At 44.3% G+C, this 20,167-nt stretch overlaps 1 protein-coding gene across 8 annotated transcripts in view; it reads left to right on the top strand.

Moving 5' to 3' along the window:
* NTM (neurotrimin) overlaps nt 1-20,167 on the top strand; it is a 941,546-nt gene that overhangs the window by 898,573 nt on the left and 22,806 nt on the right. For all 8 annotated transcript variants that reach the window (XM_082476239.1, XM_082476241.1, XM_082476240.1 and 5 more), the window contains 2 exons: nt 15,536-15,670; nt 17,573-17,693. In XM_082476239.1, the coding sequence (XP_082332365.1) occupies nt 15,536-15,670; nt 17,573-17,693 (256 nt within the window). The remainder of the gene's footprint in view (nt 1-15,535; nt 15,671-17,572; nt 17,694-20,167) is intronic.

The following is a 20,167-nucleotide window of genomic DNA, read 5'->3' as shown; positions in this document are numbered from 1 at the left end:
TAGCTGATTTACAATGTTGTGTTAGTTTCAGGTGTACAACAAAGTGAATCACTTATACATACATATATATCCACTCTTTTTTAGATTCTTTTCCCATATAGGTCATTAGAGAGTATTGAGGACAGCTCCTTGTGCTATACAGTAGGTCCTTATTAGTTATCAATTTTATATTTACTAGTGTGTATATGTCAATCCCAATTTCCCAATTTATCCCTCCCTCCCATCTCCCCCCTGGTAACCATAAGTTTGTTTTCTACATCTGTGGTAAAGGTGTGCTATTTGTTAAAGAGAAAAACTGAAGGAAAATAAAGTTTGAAGGAGTTAATCAAGAATTCCATGTTGGACATGTCAATTTTGGGTTATCTGAGACTTCCATGTGACTGTTTTAGGTTGACCAATGTGTCTGTGAGTCCAGGGCTCGCTCATGAAAGAGAAATAGGGTGGAGATGTAAACTTGTGAGTTATTGCCATATAAACGGATGTACAAAACCATGAAATATATGACATGACCTGGGAAATTATTGTGCAGTGAGAAAAGAATGCCTAGGACCAAACTCAGAAGAATCCCAGCACATAGAGTTTGGATAAAACAGGAGAAACCAGTAAAGGAGATTTTGAAGGAGCATCCAGAGAGGTAGATGGAGAATTAGGAATATGGGGCATTAAAGCCAAGAGAAGACAGTTTAAAGTCTCTTGAGAAAACACTAAAATGCATACGAAGGATTTGGCAACTTGGCCATCGTTCAGTGGCCTGGGTGTGAGTAGGTTCAGTGGCGAGATGGGTTAGGGAGAGATGGAGGTGTTAATATGAGGTGAAGGATTCTCCACAGCACACTTGGACAATAGTTTCAAGAAGTGTGGTTGTGAAAAGGGCCTGAGAGCTATGGGGTCTTTGGAGAGGAGAGGTGTCAAAGCAGATGATTAACAGGTGAAAAAAATCTAGGTAGGTCACAGCTGTGAACTAAGACTGGGAGAGCAAACTGATGTTTATGTCTAGAGTAAAGTCAATTGGTGTGACTGCCAGAATGATATGGTTTAAAATAATAATAATAATAAATCTGAACAGAGAACAGATTGGTGGTTGCCAGAGGCTAAGGGTGGGAGGTGGGCAGCATGGGTGAAGGGAGTCGAGAAGTACAAACTTCCAGTTTTAAAATAATTAAGTCCTGGGGATGTAATGTACAGCGTGGTGAGTATAGTTAACAATACTGCATTGCATATTTGAAAGCTGCCAAGAGAGAAAATTTAAAATTTCTCATCACAAGAAAAAAAAATTCTCATTATATACGGTGATGGGTGTTAACTAGACTTATTGTGGTCATCATTTTGTGATATAAACAAATATTGAATCATTATGTTATACACCTAAAGCTAATATAACGTTATATGTCAATTATACCTCAATTTAAAAGTCTTTGAGGAATAAACAAGCAAACAAGCAGTGAGAGAAGACCATCCATGGGGAGAGCAAAAGCAGATGAAGATGTAGGAGAAAGTAGAGGTAACTGATGGAGTGAAGTCCTTGAAAGATAAGAAGGGAAAAAACACACAGCTCAGAAGGAGGAACTGGCATTTTGATAGAAGGAAAGACAGACAGCTGTCCTGTTAGCTAGTGTAGCACAGGAATGGAGGAGAAGCTGAGGTCATTGCCCATGAGTGATGGCAATGCTGGGTCACAAAACCTAAGTGTTCTAAAACTTACGGGACAATGAGATGACAAGCACAGAGGTAGAGGTCTGTAGACAGGATCGTGAGAAAATGAGTGATGCCCGTCTGATGTCTGGTGCCTTCTGGGTCCCCCACCACCCTCATCAGCACATGATCAGTGGGTAATAACATAGATGGTGAAACAGCCATGTGTCTAAAGAGACTGAAGAAGGAAAAAATAAACCTTAAGAGTATGGTTCTGAGAGAAGCACTGCGGAATTCCAGTGGTGAGGGCTCAGCTGAGGTGGGGGATCAGGAATGTCTGGTGGAACCAGGCTGCTTGCTTGTGTGATGCTTCCAGAGCAGACCCGGAGAAGACAGATCTTTGGATCCATCTAGAGTGGGGATTCCTCAGGCTAGTGGAACATATACGGATAGACGTAAAGTCATTTTAGGTATTTTCCAGCGAGAGATTACAATGACGGGTCCTAAAAATCTACGTTTCATCAGAAGGAACGTCAAAGGGTCGATGGGTTTGAAGCCTCCAGGAAGTAAAATAATAGTTTCCATAAAGTCACTAAGCAAATGTTTTGGCAAAGATGGGAAGTCCTGGACAGAGGGAGATGCTCAAATTCATGACTTTGGAGGCAGTACAGTTTCTGACAAGTTGCCAGTGTCAGTGTGGAGGAGGCCACTGAAGTGAGGAAAAGTTGGAGATCAGGAGATCAAGAATGTGAGAATCAGGTTTGGGGAGATATCCTTCCAGATGTGAAAAGTCACCGAGAATGATGGTTGGAGTTGGGATGGAGACGAAGAGTCCAGGTCAGGAGCAAAGGTGCTCCGTGAATGTAAAGGAACCCCCCAAAGTTAGGAGAGAGCAGAGACGTGGTGAGGAAGAGGAGGGTGTGATTATTTGGATGCTATAAGAGGCACAGGGTTTAAATAGATGGGGTCTAGAAGTTTCATGGCAGAGCAAAGATACCGAGAAAGAATAAAATAAATTCGTAGCCTCCAGTGGACAGGACGAATCTGCAGTGGAATCCATTCTCCCAGTCTCAGTATGACAGCGAAGGGGAGGTGTCTCTCCAAGAAGAACGGGAGGACATCAGGGATCATTCAGGGCAGGTTCCAGAGTGCAGGACAAAAGGTTTTGCAAGAGTGTAGTGTTGAGGCAGAGGAAAGGATTTAGGAAACAGGGTGAGATGACTGGAAAGGTCAGACGTGTCCACCAGGGGTCGGCAAAATGCAGCCAACAGGCCAAGTCCAGCCCGCCACCTGTTTTTTTGCATGCCCAGCAAGAATGTTTTTTACCTTTTTAAAAAGCTGAATGTCCATCAAAAGCAGAATAGTTTGTAACACAGTAAGATGACGTGGCATTGAAATGGCATTGTCCATAACAAAGCTTTACTGGAATCCAGTCACTCTGGCTCATTTATGTATTCTCCTGGCGGCTTTTGCGTGACAGCAGCAGAGTTCAGTAGTTGCTGCAGAGGCTGTATGGCCTGCGAGGCCTAAGATATTTGCCACGTGGTCTTTTACAGGAAAAGTGTGCTGCACCTGCTCCAGAGGATTGGTTATAAGGGCCTCCTGGAGAAGAGAGGTTCCTCAGGCCCATGCTGGGGTGTCTTCAGAACATCACAGGACACTCGGGTTGTGCTTGAGCCAGCTGTTCCCACAGGCTTCGTGCAAGACTGGTTATGGCCAGCTACTCCCATGGGGCTGACAATGGCTTTGAGCTTTGATGAGAGCACAGTAGTCATGGGAGCGAGCTTCTGATTTACCTAAACAACTGTGTAATCGCCTTCAACAGACACTTGCATTCTGCCTGCGTTCTCTGTTTGACATGTCATTTTATCACCTGCTTGTGCTCTGGCTGTCTCCGTCTCTCTCTCTGTCTCTCACTCTCCTCTCTCTCTCTCTGCCTCGGTCTCTCTCTCTGTCCCCCTTCTTCACCAGTTGCTCTCTCCACTGGTTGATCCATGAGCTCCCCTCCACTCCTCCCCTGCCCCGTGGAAGGTGCCAGCTGTCAGGTCTTAGACGTGGCAGTTAGTCTCCTGAAGTAGAAAATTAGGACAGAAATAAAGAATACTTTGTGGTCCCTCTGTTACCGTTGTTAGAGTTTTCACTTCAAGCACGAAGGACGTTTTTGCTGGTGATCAAACAGAAGTGTTCCTCTCTCCTATCTCTTGGAATTGTGGAAAAGGAAGAGAGTGACCAGGTTGGAAGGAGACCAGAGGGGTGGGAGATAATGCAATTTAAGCAGAGGTGGAAAGAAATCAGCACCGTCAGGGCAGGCAAAGCCCTGGGATCCTGAGAAGGAAGGAGGGTGGGGAAGTCACGTGAGCACAAGTGAGAAGGGGTTCACTTGTTCATCTCTGTGCATTTTAGGTGTCAACCCTCTTGTAGCAAGTGCTGGGATTTCTCAGGGAGGTTTCGATGCTCCAGCATGGTTTTGCCCTATTAGGTCAAGTTCAACTTCAAGCCCGTGCTTGCTTCCATGTCCTGTGGCCAGCTTCTGTTCCTCACACGGAGCTCCTATCACAGTGCCTGTTAGTGTTCCTGCTGCAGAGGCTGCCCGTGCCGCTGCGGAGGCCCGTTTGGTGTGGGCAGCAGCACTTTTTCCCTGCCTGCCCATCCCAGGAAGGTAAAGAGTCTCATCATGTTCCCTGCAATCACTCCACTACTAATTGCATATAGACAGAGCTGAATCACCGAGCTGATTCCACTTGGAAAAAATGCAACCGAATTGATGATGACATAAGAAAACTCTCTGAGACACTTGATTAGACACTTCTGGGACACGCTGCGTCCTCACTCATTTGGAGGAAGCAGGGGCATTAGCTACAAGAGCTTTTAATGAAGGGTATTTGTGGAGATGGCCAAACCAAGCTTTTTTCTTATTCACTCCAGGTCTAGCTTGAGGAAGGCTTTTTAGTCCCCTTTAGGAAATGTGGAATAAAATTATCTATCCTTAGGAGATTAGAGAGGTCTCTTTCTGTGTCCAGCCCTTTATTGAAAAAAAAGAAAAAAAAAAACTTAAAAGATAGATATCTGCTGTTTTCTTAAAAGTCACCAAAGAAGGTTTGAATAGTTCATTATGAGAGTCAGACCAGCCACCAAAATTACAATCCATTAGTTCATTCATTCAGTCTTTGACCATATGATCATGTGGTGCCTTCTGTGTGTTCAAGGCTGCTATAGATATTGGAGATAGAGATAAATAAGAGCCCCCTCTCTCTTATAACTTTGAGCGGGGTAAACATATGCAATTACATAACAATGCGGTGTGATTAGGGCAACACTTGAAGCAAAAAAATAAACTGGGTAGAGAGGAGGTAAGGAATTTTGATTGTCAGGAAAGGGTTCCCAGAGGAGTAATATCCTAGATGGTTTTGAAGGCAAAGAAGGAGAGGTTGCGAGGCACAGATAACGGCTCAGCATCGTAGGAACTTTTCTGGTGCATCTAGTGGGTGAGGGGGGAAAGGAGTTGGCAACAGAAGAATCTAGAGATGGAGACCAGAGTCATCTGAAGGACAAGGGGTTAAGCCGTGAGGAGACGGATTTTTATTCTTTGCAATCGTTTGGGCATCAACAATAAATACCATAACCTGGAGGCAGGGGGCTCAGTAGAGAGGGGATTGTAATAACCCAGAGTAGAGAACAGCAACTGAATTAACATAGTTAACAGTGATGAGGGAAAGAAGAAAATAGATTTGAAAACGGTAAAGGGGGTAAAAACCACTGGATGTGTTGATTGAAGGTGAGGAGTGAGTGAAAAAGGAGGAATCAAACGTGTGACTCTTCTTTATCTTAGGAGAATGGGGAGGTAGCCCCGCCACCAGCAGGGATTAGCGGACACAGGGGTGAGAGCAGTTTTCAGGGACAATGTGATGATTCAGCCCGGGGTGTCTGGGAGACACATGTGAGGCATTCCCCTGAGTTCCGGGCACAGAGGTCAGCAGATCGTCCTGGGATGATGACATGAACATGGAAGTCGGGAGCAGAGCTGGTCATTTCAGATGCAGGAACTGGATTCAGAGTGTAGATTGACCAAGGGGAGGAGATTGAGGTAGCAGAGGAGCGGACCTTATAAGATTCCATTATGTAAGGGTTGAGTGTCTCAGATTCCTCGTAGAGTCTGTCCCTTCTGACATTTGTGGGTCATCTCTCATGTGTCAACCAGTCTTCTGTGCCTTTGCTCAAATTCTCTCATCTAATTCTCAGACCCAACCTAGGGAGGGAGGAATAAGAACGTACCCACATTTCATTAACAAGAGAACTGGGAATCAGTAATTTACTCAAGGCTACGTAATTCCTAAGAGAAAGAGCCATAATCAGGGCTCAGAAGCACCATGTTTGTTCTGACAAATCATGATTGTCTTGTTTTCATACTTTGTGTTCCATCTGGACGTAGGTATGTGTGCCTACGTTTAGCTTTTGTGCGAAATGAAGAGAGATAGAAGGAAACCTTAGCAGTCGAACTAATGAAAGCGTAAATCTACTTTTCTGTGCACTCTCTCTTCACATCTCCGTGATGGGATTGAAGGTCCACCTGTGTGTAGAGGACAACTTGGAACAGAGGTGGGAGGCATTCCCAGACAGGTGGGCAGCACCGTGCACGTTTCTCAGCCGGTGTGATTCGGTAGCAAGTAGCTTTGGTGGGGGAGAGATTTTTGAGAACTATTTGCAAAGATTTTATTATATTAGATATGTTCAAAGGCTGTAATCGAATCTGGCTTATACAAAGGTGTTCACCATGCCTCCCTTTCTCACTGGACCCAGATGACCCTACATCGTCAGGCTTCATGCTACTCTAAGGGCATGTCTATGTGGTGTTGGGTCGTCCTCTTACATACATGGGCTGCCTGTGTCTCCCTGCCCCCAGGCCAACCAGGAGTGCAGGCTGGCATTTCCATCCCCAGGATCCATGGCACCTTGCAGCTTCCTCTCAGGATCTGACCTGAATTTACTCATTAAAGTATCTTAACTGTAGATTTAACCCCACTCCAGGTTTTCTTCTCTCTTCCTTCTCCCAAGTGGTCATTTTGTCACTGAGTGTTTGCTTGGTACAGTCACGAATACGTGGAATTCTTCAGGAGAGCCTTCCTTCCACTCTGCACCTGAGGATGCTGCAAAGGGAAGGCCTTGCTCCCTCTCCCTCTGTGTCCAGCAAGCCTCTGTTGATCTCCAGTGGTCGGGGGTCTCCGGGGAATGGGCGGAACCCTGCCTGCTACACTCCTTTCATCCTAAGTCTTGGTGGGAGGAGAACTCCCCGCGTTTGGTGAACAAAGCACGGCTCAGGTCTGCATACCTATTCTTCAAGAGGATGATTTATAAGTTACTTCACTTTCCATCCTCCACAAAATATTTAATGAAACACACGCAAGGCTGTGCTTTACTCCTAGACTTATTCCTTTTTCCCATCATCAGTTATATTTTGAGGGCGTTTTCTCTTTTTTCTTTGCAAGGCTGGGGGTTGATAGAGACTTGGTTCTGTGCCGTCACTGGGAGATGAACCACAGGACCATAGCAGGGTCTATATGAATCTTTCTGTGTCCTGTGCTCCGTTCAGAACGCTTTTCAGAAAGAAACAGAATCTCTCGTTAGGGAAAGCATACACACACAGGCACACGTGCATGATGTCATTTCCTGAGGTCCAGAAACCCCTAGGGTTGGAGTTCTACAGTTCTCAGATAAGAACTCCCGCTCTTAATCCAGAAATTGTCTTCATGGCTAAAGTACAGATGGCCCTGCTTTCCCAAGGCAGCTCAGGACCAGGTGGCTAAGGTGACCCCCTGCAGGTGGATGTCTGACCACTTGCGTGCATGATGGAGCCAGGAACCTTAACCCAGTAGGGGCCTCTTAAGAAAAATAATTCCCTTAAATTAATCTGGACAAGGAATTTCAAAGCAACTTTACATCCCGCGGCACTCAGTCCTGGCTTATATCTCTAGGGTTTTAGAAAAAGAGAAAGCAAACAGCCAACGTACGAGGTAATACGACACTGCGGAGTTCTATATTTATCCCCTATCAATGTCTTTCAGATCAAATTGGCTGAGTTTACAAATCAAAAGCTGATTTCTTTATTTATTTTTTATTTTTTTAGCAGCCATCAGCTGTACCACTGCAAATACTCAGGTTCCAGACACCAAGCTGCAAACTCCAAACATCCAGCTGTGCGCTTTTTGACTTTGAAATCATCACCCATAAGACAGGGTCTGCATGCAAAACTGAGCTGGGGGGGTCCTCATGAAAAGGCAGCCAGCAGAAGAGCACACACTCCTAGGGCCCAGCCAGCTGCTGGAGCCATATCTGCAAAGACAACTTGTTGTTAAGGAAAGGGATGTACCTCAGAGATGCACAGGACCTGGCGTGGTGGAGTGCAGAGGGCTCTTTTTCATATAATTGTGTTTCGGGCTGCAGCTCCTCCTTAATACAAAGCTAAAGATTATTCCCAGGAAATGTCCCAACAAAGCTAAAGATTATTCCCAGGAAATGTCCCACTTAAAAAATTAAGGGAATTCAATTCTCTTTTTCTTTCTATATATCATAAAATATTACATTTCATGTATGCATATTCATACCTATTCAAAAATACACATATATTTTGTTGCAACTGACAAATGAGTTCTTAGTATATGTCAGGATCTGTGCTGTTTTGCGGTTACCTTTATCCCTAGATAGATAGATAGATAGATAGATAGATAGATAGATAGATAGATAGATAGATAGATAGATATGTAGATAGATAGCGAGGCAGAGAGATAGAAGATAGATGGATAGATAGGGATAGATAGATTGATAGATTGATAGGTAGAGAGAGTCATGAAATTTACAGTTGGCATCAGTTTATGTAATTTTTAATTGGATCTCTAATTACTGCTTTATGATAAAATCACATTAATAGATTAATTTGAAGGTTTGGGGTGGGGGGCTGAGGGAAATGATAAGTTTCCCAGGTCTAAGAAAAGTCCAGCTGTGGTAGAGACGGCTGCAAGCCTGGCAGGCAGGGGATGCATGGGGACACTGCCACGCACACACTTCACCACTTCAGCTCTTCTCACCAGCAACCAACGCTGATGTGTTTAAGGGAGATTCCTCTCCTGTAATGGAAGCCAGCGACTTAGGACAATTCAGCCCATCCCACTCCCCAGCGTTGGCCCCTTCTGTTTGATGTGTAATATTCTCATTGACCATTTGAACATGTACCTCAGTGCAAGAGCAGGAAAAAACAGGTCGGGCCCTCCAGAACTTTGAAAAGTTTCTTATTCTTGGAGAGATCGTCAGACTGTCCTTTCTGCCAGCCATGCTATCTGCATCCAAAGGAAAGGTCAAGGAGAAAAACAAATATATGTATATGTATGTGTATATATATATATATATATATATATATATATATATATATATATACACACACACACATATATATGTATGTATATATATACACATATATATGTGTGTGTGTATATATATATATATATACATATATATGTGTGTGTATATATATAATATGTTTATATCCTCTTATTCTTAGTTGTGAAATTAGAGATATTTTTCAAGCCCCCAGCTGGTCTCACATGGGCTATGCAGCTGCAATTGCTTTCTTAGAAGAAATGATCCCGAGAAATTGTATCCCTTGTAAATCAAATCGTATTTTAAGTGAACGGAGTAGACCTTTCTAGTTACAGGATCTGTGGTGAATCCTTTGTAAAGTTTATTATTATTAACTCCCTACTGGAAAAGCAGAGATCTGATTCTTTCATTTTCACATTGAGATTTTCCTGTATCAAGGATCTTGAGTATTAAAATGGGCTCAAACTGAGCTGTAGGATCAGTCACAATAAGCATGAGAGCTGCCATTTACTAAGAGGTTACCACGTGCTAAGTACTTCACACATACTGAATACTCACAATCACGCTCTAAGGCGGTGTCATTTTCCCATTTTAAAGAAGAGGAGTCTGAAGTTTGGAGAGTGAACCGTCAGCTAGGATGACCTCAGGGTCCAGTGTGCGGACACGGGAGCTCAGCATGGTCCACAGCCCAGCCGGGGGCCAGCAGGGCTAAGAGCCGAGATCAGCCCTTCAACCGCTTTGCTCCAGCTGAATATCAGACCCGCAGAAGCTATCCTGTGTAGATAATTCAATAATAATTTCCATTCTACTTGGAAATGCTTTTTGACAACGGTCATCTCAGCCTGTCACAGCAGATGTTGCTGTGTGGGTTTTCTGTGGAACCCACGAGCCCCCAGCCTGGTCCTGCCACACAAGGATTTCCCCCAGTGCCAGGTTAAGGTGGCTCTGAGGGCCCATGTCCACGCCTGGAGACCCTCAGCTTTACCTCTGACTCGTTCTTGGAGCCCCCTCCACGCCGCCCCTCACCACTGCCTCTGCTGGCTGAGTGAGAGCGAGGTCTGTTCTGAACAGTTGCTGGCTGCACGCCCAGGGCCCCAGACTGCTTTGAGTTCTTGGGGGTGGGGCGGGATGAGGGAGACCTTCCCCAGTCCATCAGCAGGGGCTGACCTTGCATCTCATGGCAGCCTCGCCCACCTTTAATATCTTCTTTAGTTCTGGCTTTAACCACTTCCTCCCTCAGACCTCAGACCAGTCCCTCCGTCTTGCAAGGGCTGCTTTTGAGGAATACTAACCACGCCTCTATCACAATGTTCCTGTGGACCATACCTCCCAGCATCTGAGCCAAACCACGTCTTCCTCCATCAAAGCACAAAACTTGCCATGCTGGTCAGCACAAAATCGAGGCACCTTGGAGGGACACCATCTGACCTGTCCTGTAAACGACTCTCCTTGAAGCCCAGTCTGGGTTGAGTGGGAACATCCTGATGCAAATCGAGAGGGAAAAGGGGAGCAGAGTCTAGAGGACTAGACTAGTCACAGTATTTGAACTAAATTTTTTAAATGATTCCTCCCAACTTTTGAATTCTGGAATTCTATGTTCTGTATTTTTTTTTTTTTTTTTTTTAGTTTCTGAGGTCCAATGATTTTTATCTCAGCTGGTATATATTCCATAAGAATATTAAGCAAGGAGACAGCTGTGCCCTCTCCAATAGCTACAGCTGTTCTCTGTAGCTTTTCTTGGGTGTGATAAAAATGATAATCGTGGCTATTATTATTTTCAGTTATAAAGATTTCAAAGCCCAATCTATGAACTCAGAAACCTAGGGTTTTCTTTTCCAAAGGAGTGTTACTTACACAGGGCAGTTTTTGTCCTTTGATGGGTTATAAACTGCTGAGCTAAGTCCTCGGAGAGTGTGAAGCTTCTTTGGGGGTTTGGGGACAGATGTGATCACGTTTCCAACTTGCTTCATTTCGCTGCTTGGATTGTCAGATTCCACTTAATGAAATAGCTGTATTCCTGAGAAGTTGGCTGTAAAACAAATTCTGTTAGAGAAATCACACTTCCTCCTTGATCTCCATTTTTAAAGATGCATCCCCCTGAGGAAATAATTGGCCCCAAGACTAAATATAAAGTATGCTAAACACTTGATAAACCTTTTAAAATCACATATTTAAAGAAAGTCTTCTGTTAGAACACTAGCACTGATGATATTTTTTGAAGTCAGGAAATACAAATATTTTGCTAAGAACAATTACCAAAGGTCAAAGGTGGTGCTGTCTTGGGAACAGAGCCATGTGAGGGTTAGGTAAGCAACAGAGTCCCTGATTTTTTTTTTTTAATTGAATTCGGTCTGTAGTTCTTAGTCTATTGGTCAATCAGCTTTTTTTGTTTGTTTGTTTTTTTATTTATTTTTGGCTGCATTGGGTCTTTGTTGCTGCACACGGGCTTTCTCTAGTTGCAGCGAGCGGGGCTACGCTTCGTTGCCGTGCAAGGGCTTCTCATTGCGGTGGCTTCTCTTGTTGCGGAGCACAGGCTCTAGGCACGCAGGCTTCAGTAGTTGTGGCACGCGGGCTCAGTAGTTGTGTCTCGTGGGCTCTAGAGCACAGGCTCAGTAGTTGTGGCTCACGGGCTTAGTTGCTCCGCGGCATGTGGCATCTTCCTGGACCAGGGCTCAAACCCAAGTCCCCTGCATTGGCAGGCGGATTCTTAACCACTGCGCCACCAGGGAAGCCCTCAATCAGTTTATTAATAAGAAGTTGACAAGTTTCAAATTATGTAAACCATTTTCCTAGGTGCCTTAAGAGCCAGAGATGCCCAAGACATGGTCCCTGCTGTCAAAAAGTTTTGATTGCATGGGAAAATAAGACCAGTGCACACGGCATAAAAACACCATTAGAGAGTACTACTATAGCTGTAGGATCGGTGTGAGGGACATCAGGAGACCTGGTGTGCTGCCTCTAGCCCCATGCGTGATCATGGCCTCCTTTAAACTTCAATTTCCCACATGAAAAATACAGGATTGACCTAAATCCCTAATTCCCAAACTTGACTGTACATAAGAATTTCCAAGTAAAATTATTAACATTCCTCATCCCAGGACATTCAGATTTAGTAGCTATGAGTGGCATCTAAAATTCTATATTCAAACAACTATTCTAGGCAATTCTTCTGAAGTCAGCCTATGTCCTAGCTCTGTTGATCTGTTTTCTTTTTGTTTTTCTTCCAATAGTCTTTGTAAGTTCTCCATTCGAGTGACAAAGCACTGATCATTTCATAGCCAGAGTGCAAATGCTATTAAAGGAAAACTTTCCTTGAATCATTAATCATTAACTCTATAAATTCAGATTTCAGTTTAGTGGTTTTTTGGTTTTTTTTTTTTTTCTTGTTTGTCTGTTTAAGCAGTCCCTATAGGGACCTCATTTCTGGTGATTCAGAGTTTCATTTGTTTTATATATATATACTGGTTTTCTGTCTGATTTTGCTATTTTTGCTCCTATTTGAGAAAAAAGTATATGAGGAGAAAGGTAACAATAATGATAATGAAAGCTAAAATGTATAAAGCATTTTACTATATACATACTACCTTTCCAGTTTAATCAGAAAGTGTACATATAACAATGGGTGAGCAGTGATTGTGCTTTTCCTGTAATTCTACGTTTGGTCTGGAGAACACATGATAGTAAAATTAAGCTTCATTGGTTTTTGCAGGATGACTTAAGTGTAATCCTCTCCCTCTGGTAATATATATCTACGTCAGTGGAGAACATACACTTTCCCCAGATCTTAAGCCATCTAACTTCCTTCCCTACATAAAATTGCCTGATATTAATATATTAAACTTCACATACAGCAGCACACATGTCCCCACAAAAAACTTTCTAAGTTTTTTACCGTGATTGTCCTAATATTTACATCGTTGCATTTCAGTCTGTGACAGTAATCCGCCCCCCATCAACTTCTCCATTTGGATATTCCTATAACAAATTCATTCAAGCTTGGTTCCTGTAAGTCTTACTGTGGTCACACAAGAACGTGTTTGGATGATAGAATTAAACTAGATGCATGGTCTGTAGTTGGAAAGAAGAACAAGAGACCAGAGAACCCTGTGTCATTTTGCTTCTTTGCTTTGATGGTGTCGTACGCAGCCTCCCAGGAGATCTGAGGTCCTCCCAGTCACTGGTTTGACACTGGAGCTCAATCCAGAAACAGCTGTCCAGAGCTAATTTATTTTCTAATGCTATGGCACTGTTAATTTATAAATTACACTGGTAATTCGAGCTATTATTAATTTCAGATGGTGTAGGGCAAGCCTAATTAAAATATGACACCAATTGCCACACATATGTACCAAGGACCACCATTTAAAATTAATGGGAATATTAAGTGTGACACTGGTCTCCTCGATGCTTTGCACAGTAATTACAGCATCTAGCGGGGAATATCTGACAAATGTAGGCTCAGGTTGGGCGCAAATAAACAACGACAACCTAAAAGGAATCACAAGCTCTTCATTTAAACCTCTTCTCCTCGTTTCCTCCCCTCTTCCGCAAATCAAGGTTGGTGCTTTTTCCCCTACAGATGCTTAGGAAACAGTGACAATTAAGGCTCCTGTGACATGGAGAAGGTTCTCACTGGTTGGGACCATGAGGGTCTATGGGTTGATGTTGATGGTCTTCTCCGTATCCTGGACTTTTGCACGCTGTTTTCTACTTGTCAGCACGTCCCTGGTTCTTCCTGTGAATTAACTCTTGCTCGCTTGCTCTAATAGACAGAGGCTGTTCTTTTGCTCCCCTGAAGGTCGTAGAGGCAGGAGTGTCCCTGCACATATATGTGGGCTCCGTAGGGTATGAAGACACCTGGGAAATGCTCAGGTTGGACTGAGTTCTGCACAGTGACACAGAGTTACCATGACCCAGGGGCCCTGGCCTCGCTGGGCAGGCAGTGGTCCTTCTGTAGAAGAAAGCTGTTGTCTTCTGTGTCATTGTCATTGCTCCTGTTATTATCTTGACAAAATATGGGGAGCTTAACAATGTCACAGAACACATACAACCATAATTTACATACCACACACATAATTCTTTGTATTACAGTAGTTTCTTCCTCTTGTCATCTTTGTGCTTTGCATCAGCCGATACGGGTGGTGTTATGGAGGGGTTTTATCACCTGGGGGGCACTGTGCCTCTTCCCTCCCCACTCACGTGGGGCCCCCTGGGGTTAACATAGCCTGGCGCCCCCTGAGTCTGGGTGTCCAGGCAGATCACAGGGTGACTAGGGCAACAAGTGTGCAGCACATTAGTGTTCCAAAGTGCTTTCATGTAACTAGTTTTCATTTGCTCCTCCACACAGCCCTGTGAGGTGTTAGGATTAAATATACCTTATTCCAGGGAACATGTCTTCTGGTTTCTGGGGACAGTCTCAACTTCTGCTTGTTGTCGCAGAATAGCTATTAAAAATAACACACATTTTCCCCGTAAGACGATGCCAGGTCACAGGGTAAGGTGTACCACCATGCTGACTATCTTCGTTTAACAGAGAGGCAGGCTGATCCCAGGATGCACCCGAGTATTTTGTCATCCCCTGTCTCTCCGCCAGGAGGTGAACGCTCAGGGTGACTCTGGGAGGGGACAGTGACAATCCTCTTGCAGGCATTAATGTCCTGGTCTGTCCATATCAAAGGCTCAAGGCCAGACCTCAGGGAGGAAGTCGGGTAGGTAGACGGTTGTTACTATTATTCATAAATCTTCAGTGGGGAGACCGAGTCTCTGGACGGGGATGTGACAGTGTGATTCGCAGCCCTGTCTTCTTGCTCTTTCCTCTCTGCCGTGTTTGTAGTTAGAGGGTGGAGTCCCTGCTGTTGATTTGTGGCCAGGATCTCGTACCCAAGAGCTCCAGCAGATTGAAGTTTAGAAAATGGATTTCGGCTGATTTAACTGAGTGTCTAAATCTGAAAACAGAAATTTAATTTCATTAGTGTGTCCACTGCCTTTTGCGGCTGTGTGTGTGTGTAACTGCTAGTGTGGTATGATCACGATCATGGATTCGTGATCTAGGATGATGGCATCAGCTTTGCATTTCAAGGTTCATCCTAAACGGTACCTGGAGACCAGAAAGTGAATACTCACCAAAGGTGCCTAACTCAGATCCCCTGAGCCTGAGTGCTTGGTGAGATTCGGGCAGGGTAAATGTCAACATTATTCATCACTTACTGAGGACCAGCAATTCTCCAGACTCTGTGCTTAGTGCAGGTAGGAACACAAACCTTTTAGCTGGCCCGTCAGGGAACCAAGGAAGAGCTGGTGATGGAAGAGATAAAAGAGTGGGAGGAGGGATTGACATGTATACACTGATGTGTATAAAATTGATGACTGATTAAAAAAAAAAAAAAGAGTTGAAGGAGGGAGACTTGGCCTGGAGCCCAAGAATCTGGACTTGGAAGGGGCACGATTCTCTGCAGACGTAACCGTTGCACACTTTGTTTTCTAAGTTTGTACCTTTGGTGTTTTTTCTCCTGTTCCACCACACCTTCTCCTGCAGCTGTGGGCTTTGTGAGCGAAGACGAGTACTTGGAGATCCAGGGCATCACGAGGGAGCAGTCGGGGGACTATGAGTGCAGCGCCTCCAATGATGTGGCTGCCCCAGTGGTGCGGAGAGTCAAGGTCACCGTGAACTGTAAGTAGTCGCAGGAGCCCCCACCCTGCACGTGCCTGCGGCTGCTGCTGTCGTGGCCACAGCAGAGAGCTGGCCTCAGCACCACGCCCTGACTCGGGGTAGGAAACAGAGCAGCCTTGCGGTCCGTGTCCTGCCTTTAGGAGCGACAATTCCAAACTCTTTAAAAAAACGATAATAAATTGGATCTGAAAGTGATTTCGTATCATCCCGAACTTGCCTTAACATTCCTGAAAGATCGTGAAGTAGCATTCAATGCATAAGGTATACAAGCTTGTCTTTGAATCCCAATTTTTCCCATACTTTACTCATAATGTCACCAAGCTTCTCACTCTCTAGACAGTCATCTCCTTCATAGGGAGCAAGAAAATAAATTAAAAGCATGTGTATGGAGGAAATATTATAACTTCTGTTCATGGTATACTGATTTTATCTCACCCTTTTCCAATTATGTATGTTGATGGACATGGTATACATTCATAATTGGACTATAAATAGATAAACATACACATATCCACATATTAGAGGGTATAGCTCATACCTGATTTTTGTTACGTGAGATCCTGAACCCAAAAAGCATGGAGGCCACTGCTCTGGACCCCTCCTCCTCCTTTACCATCCAAATTCTGACGTTGATGCTATGCAACTTCGCCCCCCTCCCTCACGCTTTCCCCTCTCAGTTCCTCGTTATGTACCCTGACTCAGTTCTCTGTGACATTCTGAAAGTTTTCCCTGCTGTGCCCAATTTCAGAAAGTCTTAGGACAGACTAGAACCTAAGAACTAAGCCAGCAAACAACAAGCCTTTCTCCTTCAAAACTTAGGTGAGGGTGGAGGTAGAGGAAGAATATCGTGTTTTGGTGATTACTCATTCTTTAATATTTTGGTTTCTGTTGCAATTCAAACCTAATTAACACAAAGCGCTTTAAGCAGCAAGGAAACAGGTGTAACAATGATACCATTTTTGTACCCTACCACGATTTTTAAAGTGACATAAGATGACTTAAGGTTAATAAAGATTAACCTAGAGAGTAAGGAAATGTAAGCAAAGGGAAAACCTATATGGGAAAATAAATGAAATCTAGGGGGAAATCAGCACATAAAATTTATATGCCAAGGTGGTCAGATGTGGGTCCAGGATTTGGCTTCCAGCTCCTGAAGCAAAGAGGGGAAACATCATTTGGTTTGAGGTTTATGTCCATAAGATAAAAGCAAATTAGTTGCTTGGGAGAAACACTGCTTTTTCTGGTACTGAGACTCGAAAAATAACTTCACGTTAAGGTCTCCACAAATAGAGCACAATGACATCACATGCAATATCTCTGCAATAAACAGAAGGGCGAGTTGGTTGTGGCTGTTTCTCACAATGCATTTCAGTGCAACTGTCGGCATTGTCAAGGGCAGTTTGACAAAGCCTTGGAATGAATGCAGGCCAAGTACTTAGCTCTGGTCGGTCCGGCTGGATTCAGGGGTCCAGCGTAGAACACCTCCAAGAGTGACGGGTCTGTGTATCCTCAGGCAATTCTCCATGAGTATTATTTCTTGCAACCGAGCTTTTGATGGAAATTGAATAGTTCAAGGTTATATATTCTGGCAAGAACCTGGCGTGCAGACAGTCTATAGGGCTGATTAAAGGTGCTGACAGTCAACCCATGGGGTAGAGGGTCGATGGGGTGGCTACATCCTATGAAAGTTGAAAAGTTTAAACAGGAAGTATGCCTGAATACCTGGTCATTCCACCTCTGTCCAGAGGGAAGCAGAAGCAGTATATGTGAGCTTTTCCTTAGAACAATATGGGATGGTTTCATTCCCCGGCACATGGTGGAGACCGGAGGTAGAGCAGGGCATGAAAAACATAGTCAGTGACTGAGGCATTTGAGACACTATGGGATGTCTTCTCTCTACAGATCCTCCATATATTTCAGAAGCTAAGGGGACAGGTGTCCCCGTGGGACAGACGGGGACGCTGCAGTGTGAAGCCTCCGCAGTTCCCTCGGCAGAATTCCAGTGGTACAAGGATGACAAAAGGTAAGGCTCCCTCCCCCTCCCCGCAAGAAGAAGAAAGCTCTTCCAGGTTCCTGCCTGATTCCACAGGGATGCAAATGGTTCCTGCGAAGTCCTCTCCTGAACTCCTCCTACCTATGAGGGAGAAACAATACACAAACAAGCCTTTTCTTGATATTAATGAACTTCAGCTATGTTTGTGATGTTGCCATGCAGAACTGGCACTCGCCCACCAACAAGCCTGAGAAAAACTATTTTTTAAGGGAAGCAAAATCTCAAAGGAAAGGCCACTAGGAGCCTGTGAGTTTTTTATAGGCCCAGAAAATAATGTGGTCTGCCTGCAGCTATTTTTAACACCTTCTCAGGCTTGCATTAAGGCGTCAGGAAGGAATGCTCCCGGGCACTAAGTTAGCTGCGTCTGAGGACTCCGGTCCAGTTCCAGCCACTCTCAGGGGTGGTGCATGAAAGCGTCCGTGACCCAGGTTAGCCTCCCTTTGTGCCCGGCTTGTACTTTCACTGCAGGAGAAAAGAGAGGGGCCTCTCCCATCCCCTCCTATTGTTTCAGCCGCCATCAGGAAGTTTGTCATGATCACTGAAGATTGTCACCATGAGGAGTTAGCAAATGGCACGTTAGCACAGGGTTCAGTGGCTCCGGGGACCAGGCAACGCGTGATTACTGTTATCAAAGAGCTATTTGCAGGTGGATGAACGGCAAATACATGTGCAAGAGCTGTCCATGGTCAGAACACATTCGTAAAAATGGGGAGGGGGGCGATACAAAAAAGTCCTGAGGTGTATGTGGGGTAGAGGAGGAGGACAGAGTGACGGAGGCTGAGAAGCTGAGGGAAAAAAGCAACAAAAAGGGGAACTTTGGAAAGGAGAGCAGGTGAGCAACTCCAGGCCAGGACTCATGCCCTGAGAGACCCAGCTGCTGCCTACACGTCTCAGAACATCTCCAGTGCCTTGGGATTCTTTCCTGAAGAGACCAGGAAGTGTTCATAGCAGCGCTACTTACAATAGCCAAGACATGGAAGCAACCTAAGTGTCCATCAACAGATGAATGGATAAAGAAGATGTGGTACATATATACAATGGAATACTACTCAGCCATCAAAAAAAACGAAATAATGCCATTTGCAGCAACATGGATGCAGCTAGAGATTATCATACTAAGTGAAGTAAGTCAGAGACAAGTATCATATGATACCTCTTATATGTGGAGTCTAAAAAAATGACACAAATGAACTTATCTACAAAACAGAAATAGACCCACAGACATAGAAAACAACCTTATGGTTACCAAAGGGGAAAGGGGTGAGGGATAAATTAGGAGTCTGGGATTAACAGATACACACTACTATATATAAAATAGATAACCAACAAGGACCTACTGTATAGCACAGAGAACTCTACTCAATATTTTGTAATAACCCATAAAGGAAAAGAATCTGAAGAAGAATATATGTATATAAATGTATAACTGAATCACTTTCCTGTACACCTGAAACCAACATAACATTGTAAATCAACTATACTTCAATAAAAAATAAGTTTAATAAAAGAGGCCAGACACCAAGAGCTCCTCCAGTCTCTGCATCAACCCCTGAACTTTGTTTAGAACCAAGTTGCTTAGTCAGAGGACCCATTGCACATCATCATAGCCCTTCCCAGTGAGAAGCAGAACTTTTTCATTTTTAGGTACCAATTCTGGCAGCAACTTAGGTGCATTGTTATGTGTCTAGCCCATTTTGTAGATGGAAGTACTGAGACAGAATGAGGAAAAGCAAACTCAGGGAGAGATAAGAAGAAATAGCTGGCTTTCCTCCTTTTTTTCCAAGAAATCAGAATCAAGCAGAAGGGAATAGTATTTTCCCAGTAAATAAACATGGGTATCTTTCTTTGAAATCCGGCTTCCTCTTTCCTCCTTTTTATCCTTTCCTTTACTAAGAACAAAAGTGAGACGTGAAGGTCCAGTATCAGAAAACAAAACAAAACAAAAATCTATTGAGCTCCAGGGTAAATTCCTGAACTTTCCGTGGCCTGGGCCTTCATGAAAATGAATCAGCTGCCTCCTGTTTTTCTAATTCTCTGTGGGACGAAAATGTGAGCAAAATGTAGAAGAAACAAAATCTTAAAATACGTGGAGGAAAGAAGATTAGGCTTTAGGCAAAAATGGCCAGTGGTGGGTGGAGGAAGGGAGAGCTTGCTGCTGCGTCCCGGAGAGGGGGGCTGCAGGCTTCACCCAGGAGGAGAGAGCCCGGCAGCATCACCGTGGTGGGCAGCAGCTTTCAGAGCCCCTGGCTCAGGTGCCTCTGAGTCGTCCTCTGTCTGAGTCCTCATGGCAGCTCCTTTTCTCTCCTTTAGTAGATTCCGCTCGGTTTCCCATTTGCCGCTCGTGTATTTATTCCCCTGTGTAAATGGGAGGGGAATGGGAGACCATGGAATGCAGTTGTCTGTCCTCCTGTCACCCAGCTCTAGAAGAGCATCTCTGCCTCTGA

Source organism: Balaenoptera physalus (assembly GCF_965194825.1).
Source record: "Balaenoptera physalus genome assembly, chromosome: 10".
NCBI lineage: Eukaryota > Metazoa > Chordata > Mammalia > Artiodactyla > Balaenopteridae > Balaenoptera > Balaenoptera physalus.
This window is presented reverse-complemented; position numbering and strand designations above follow the sequence as displayed.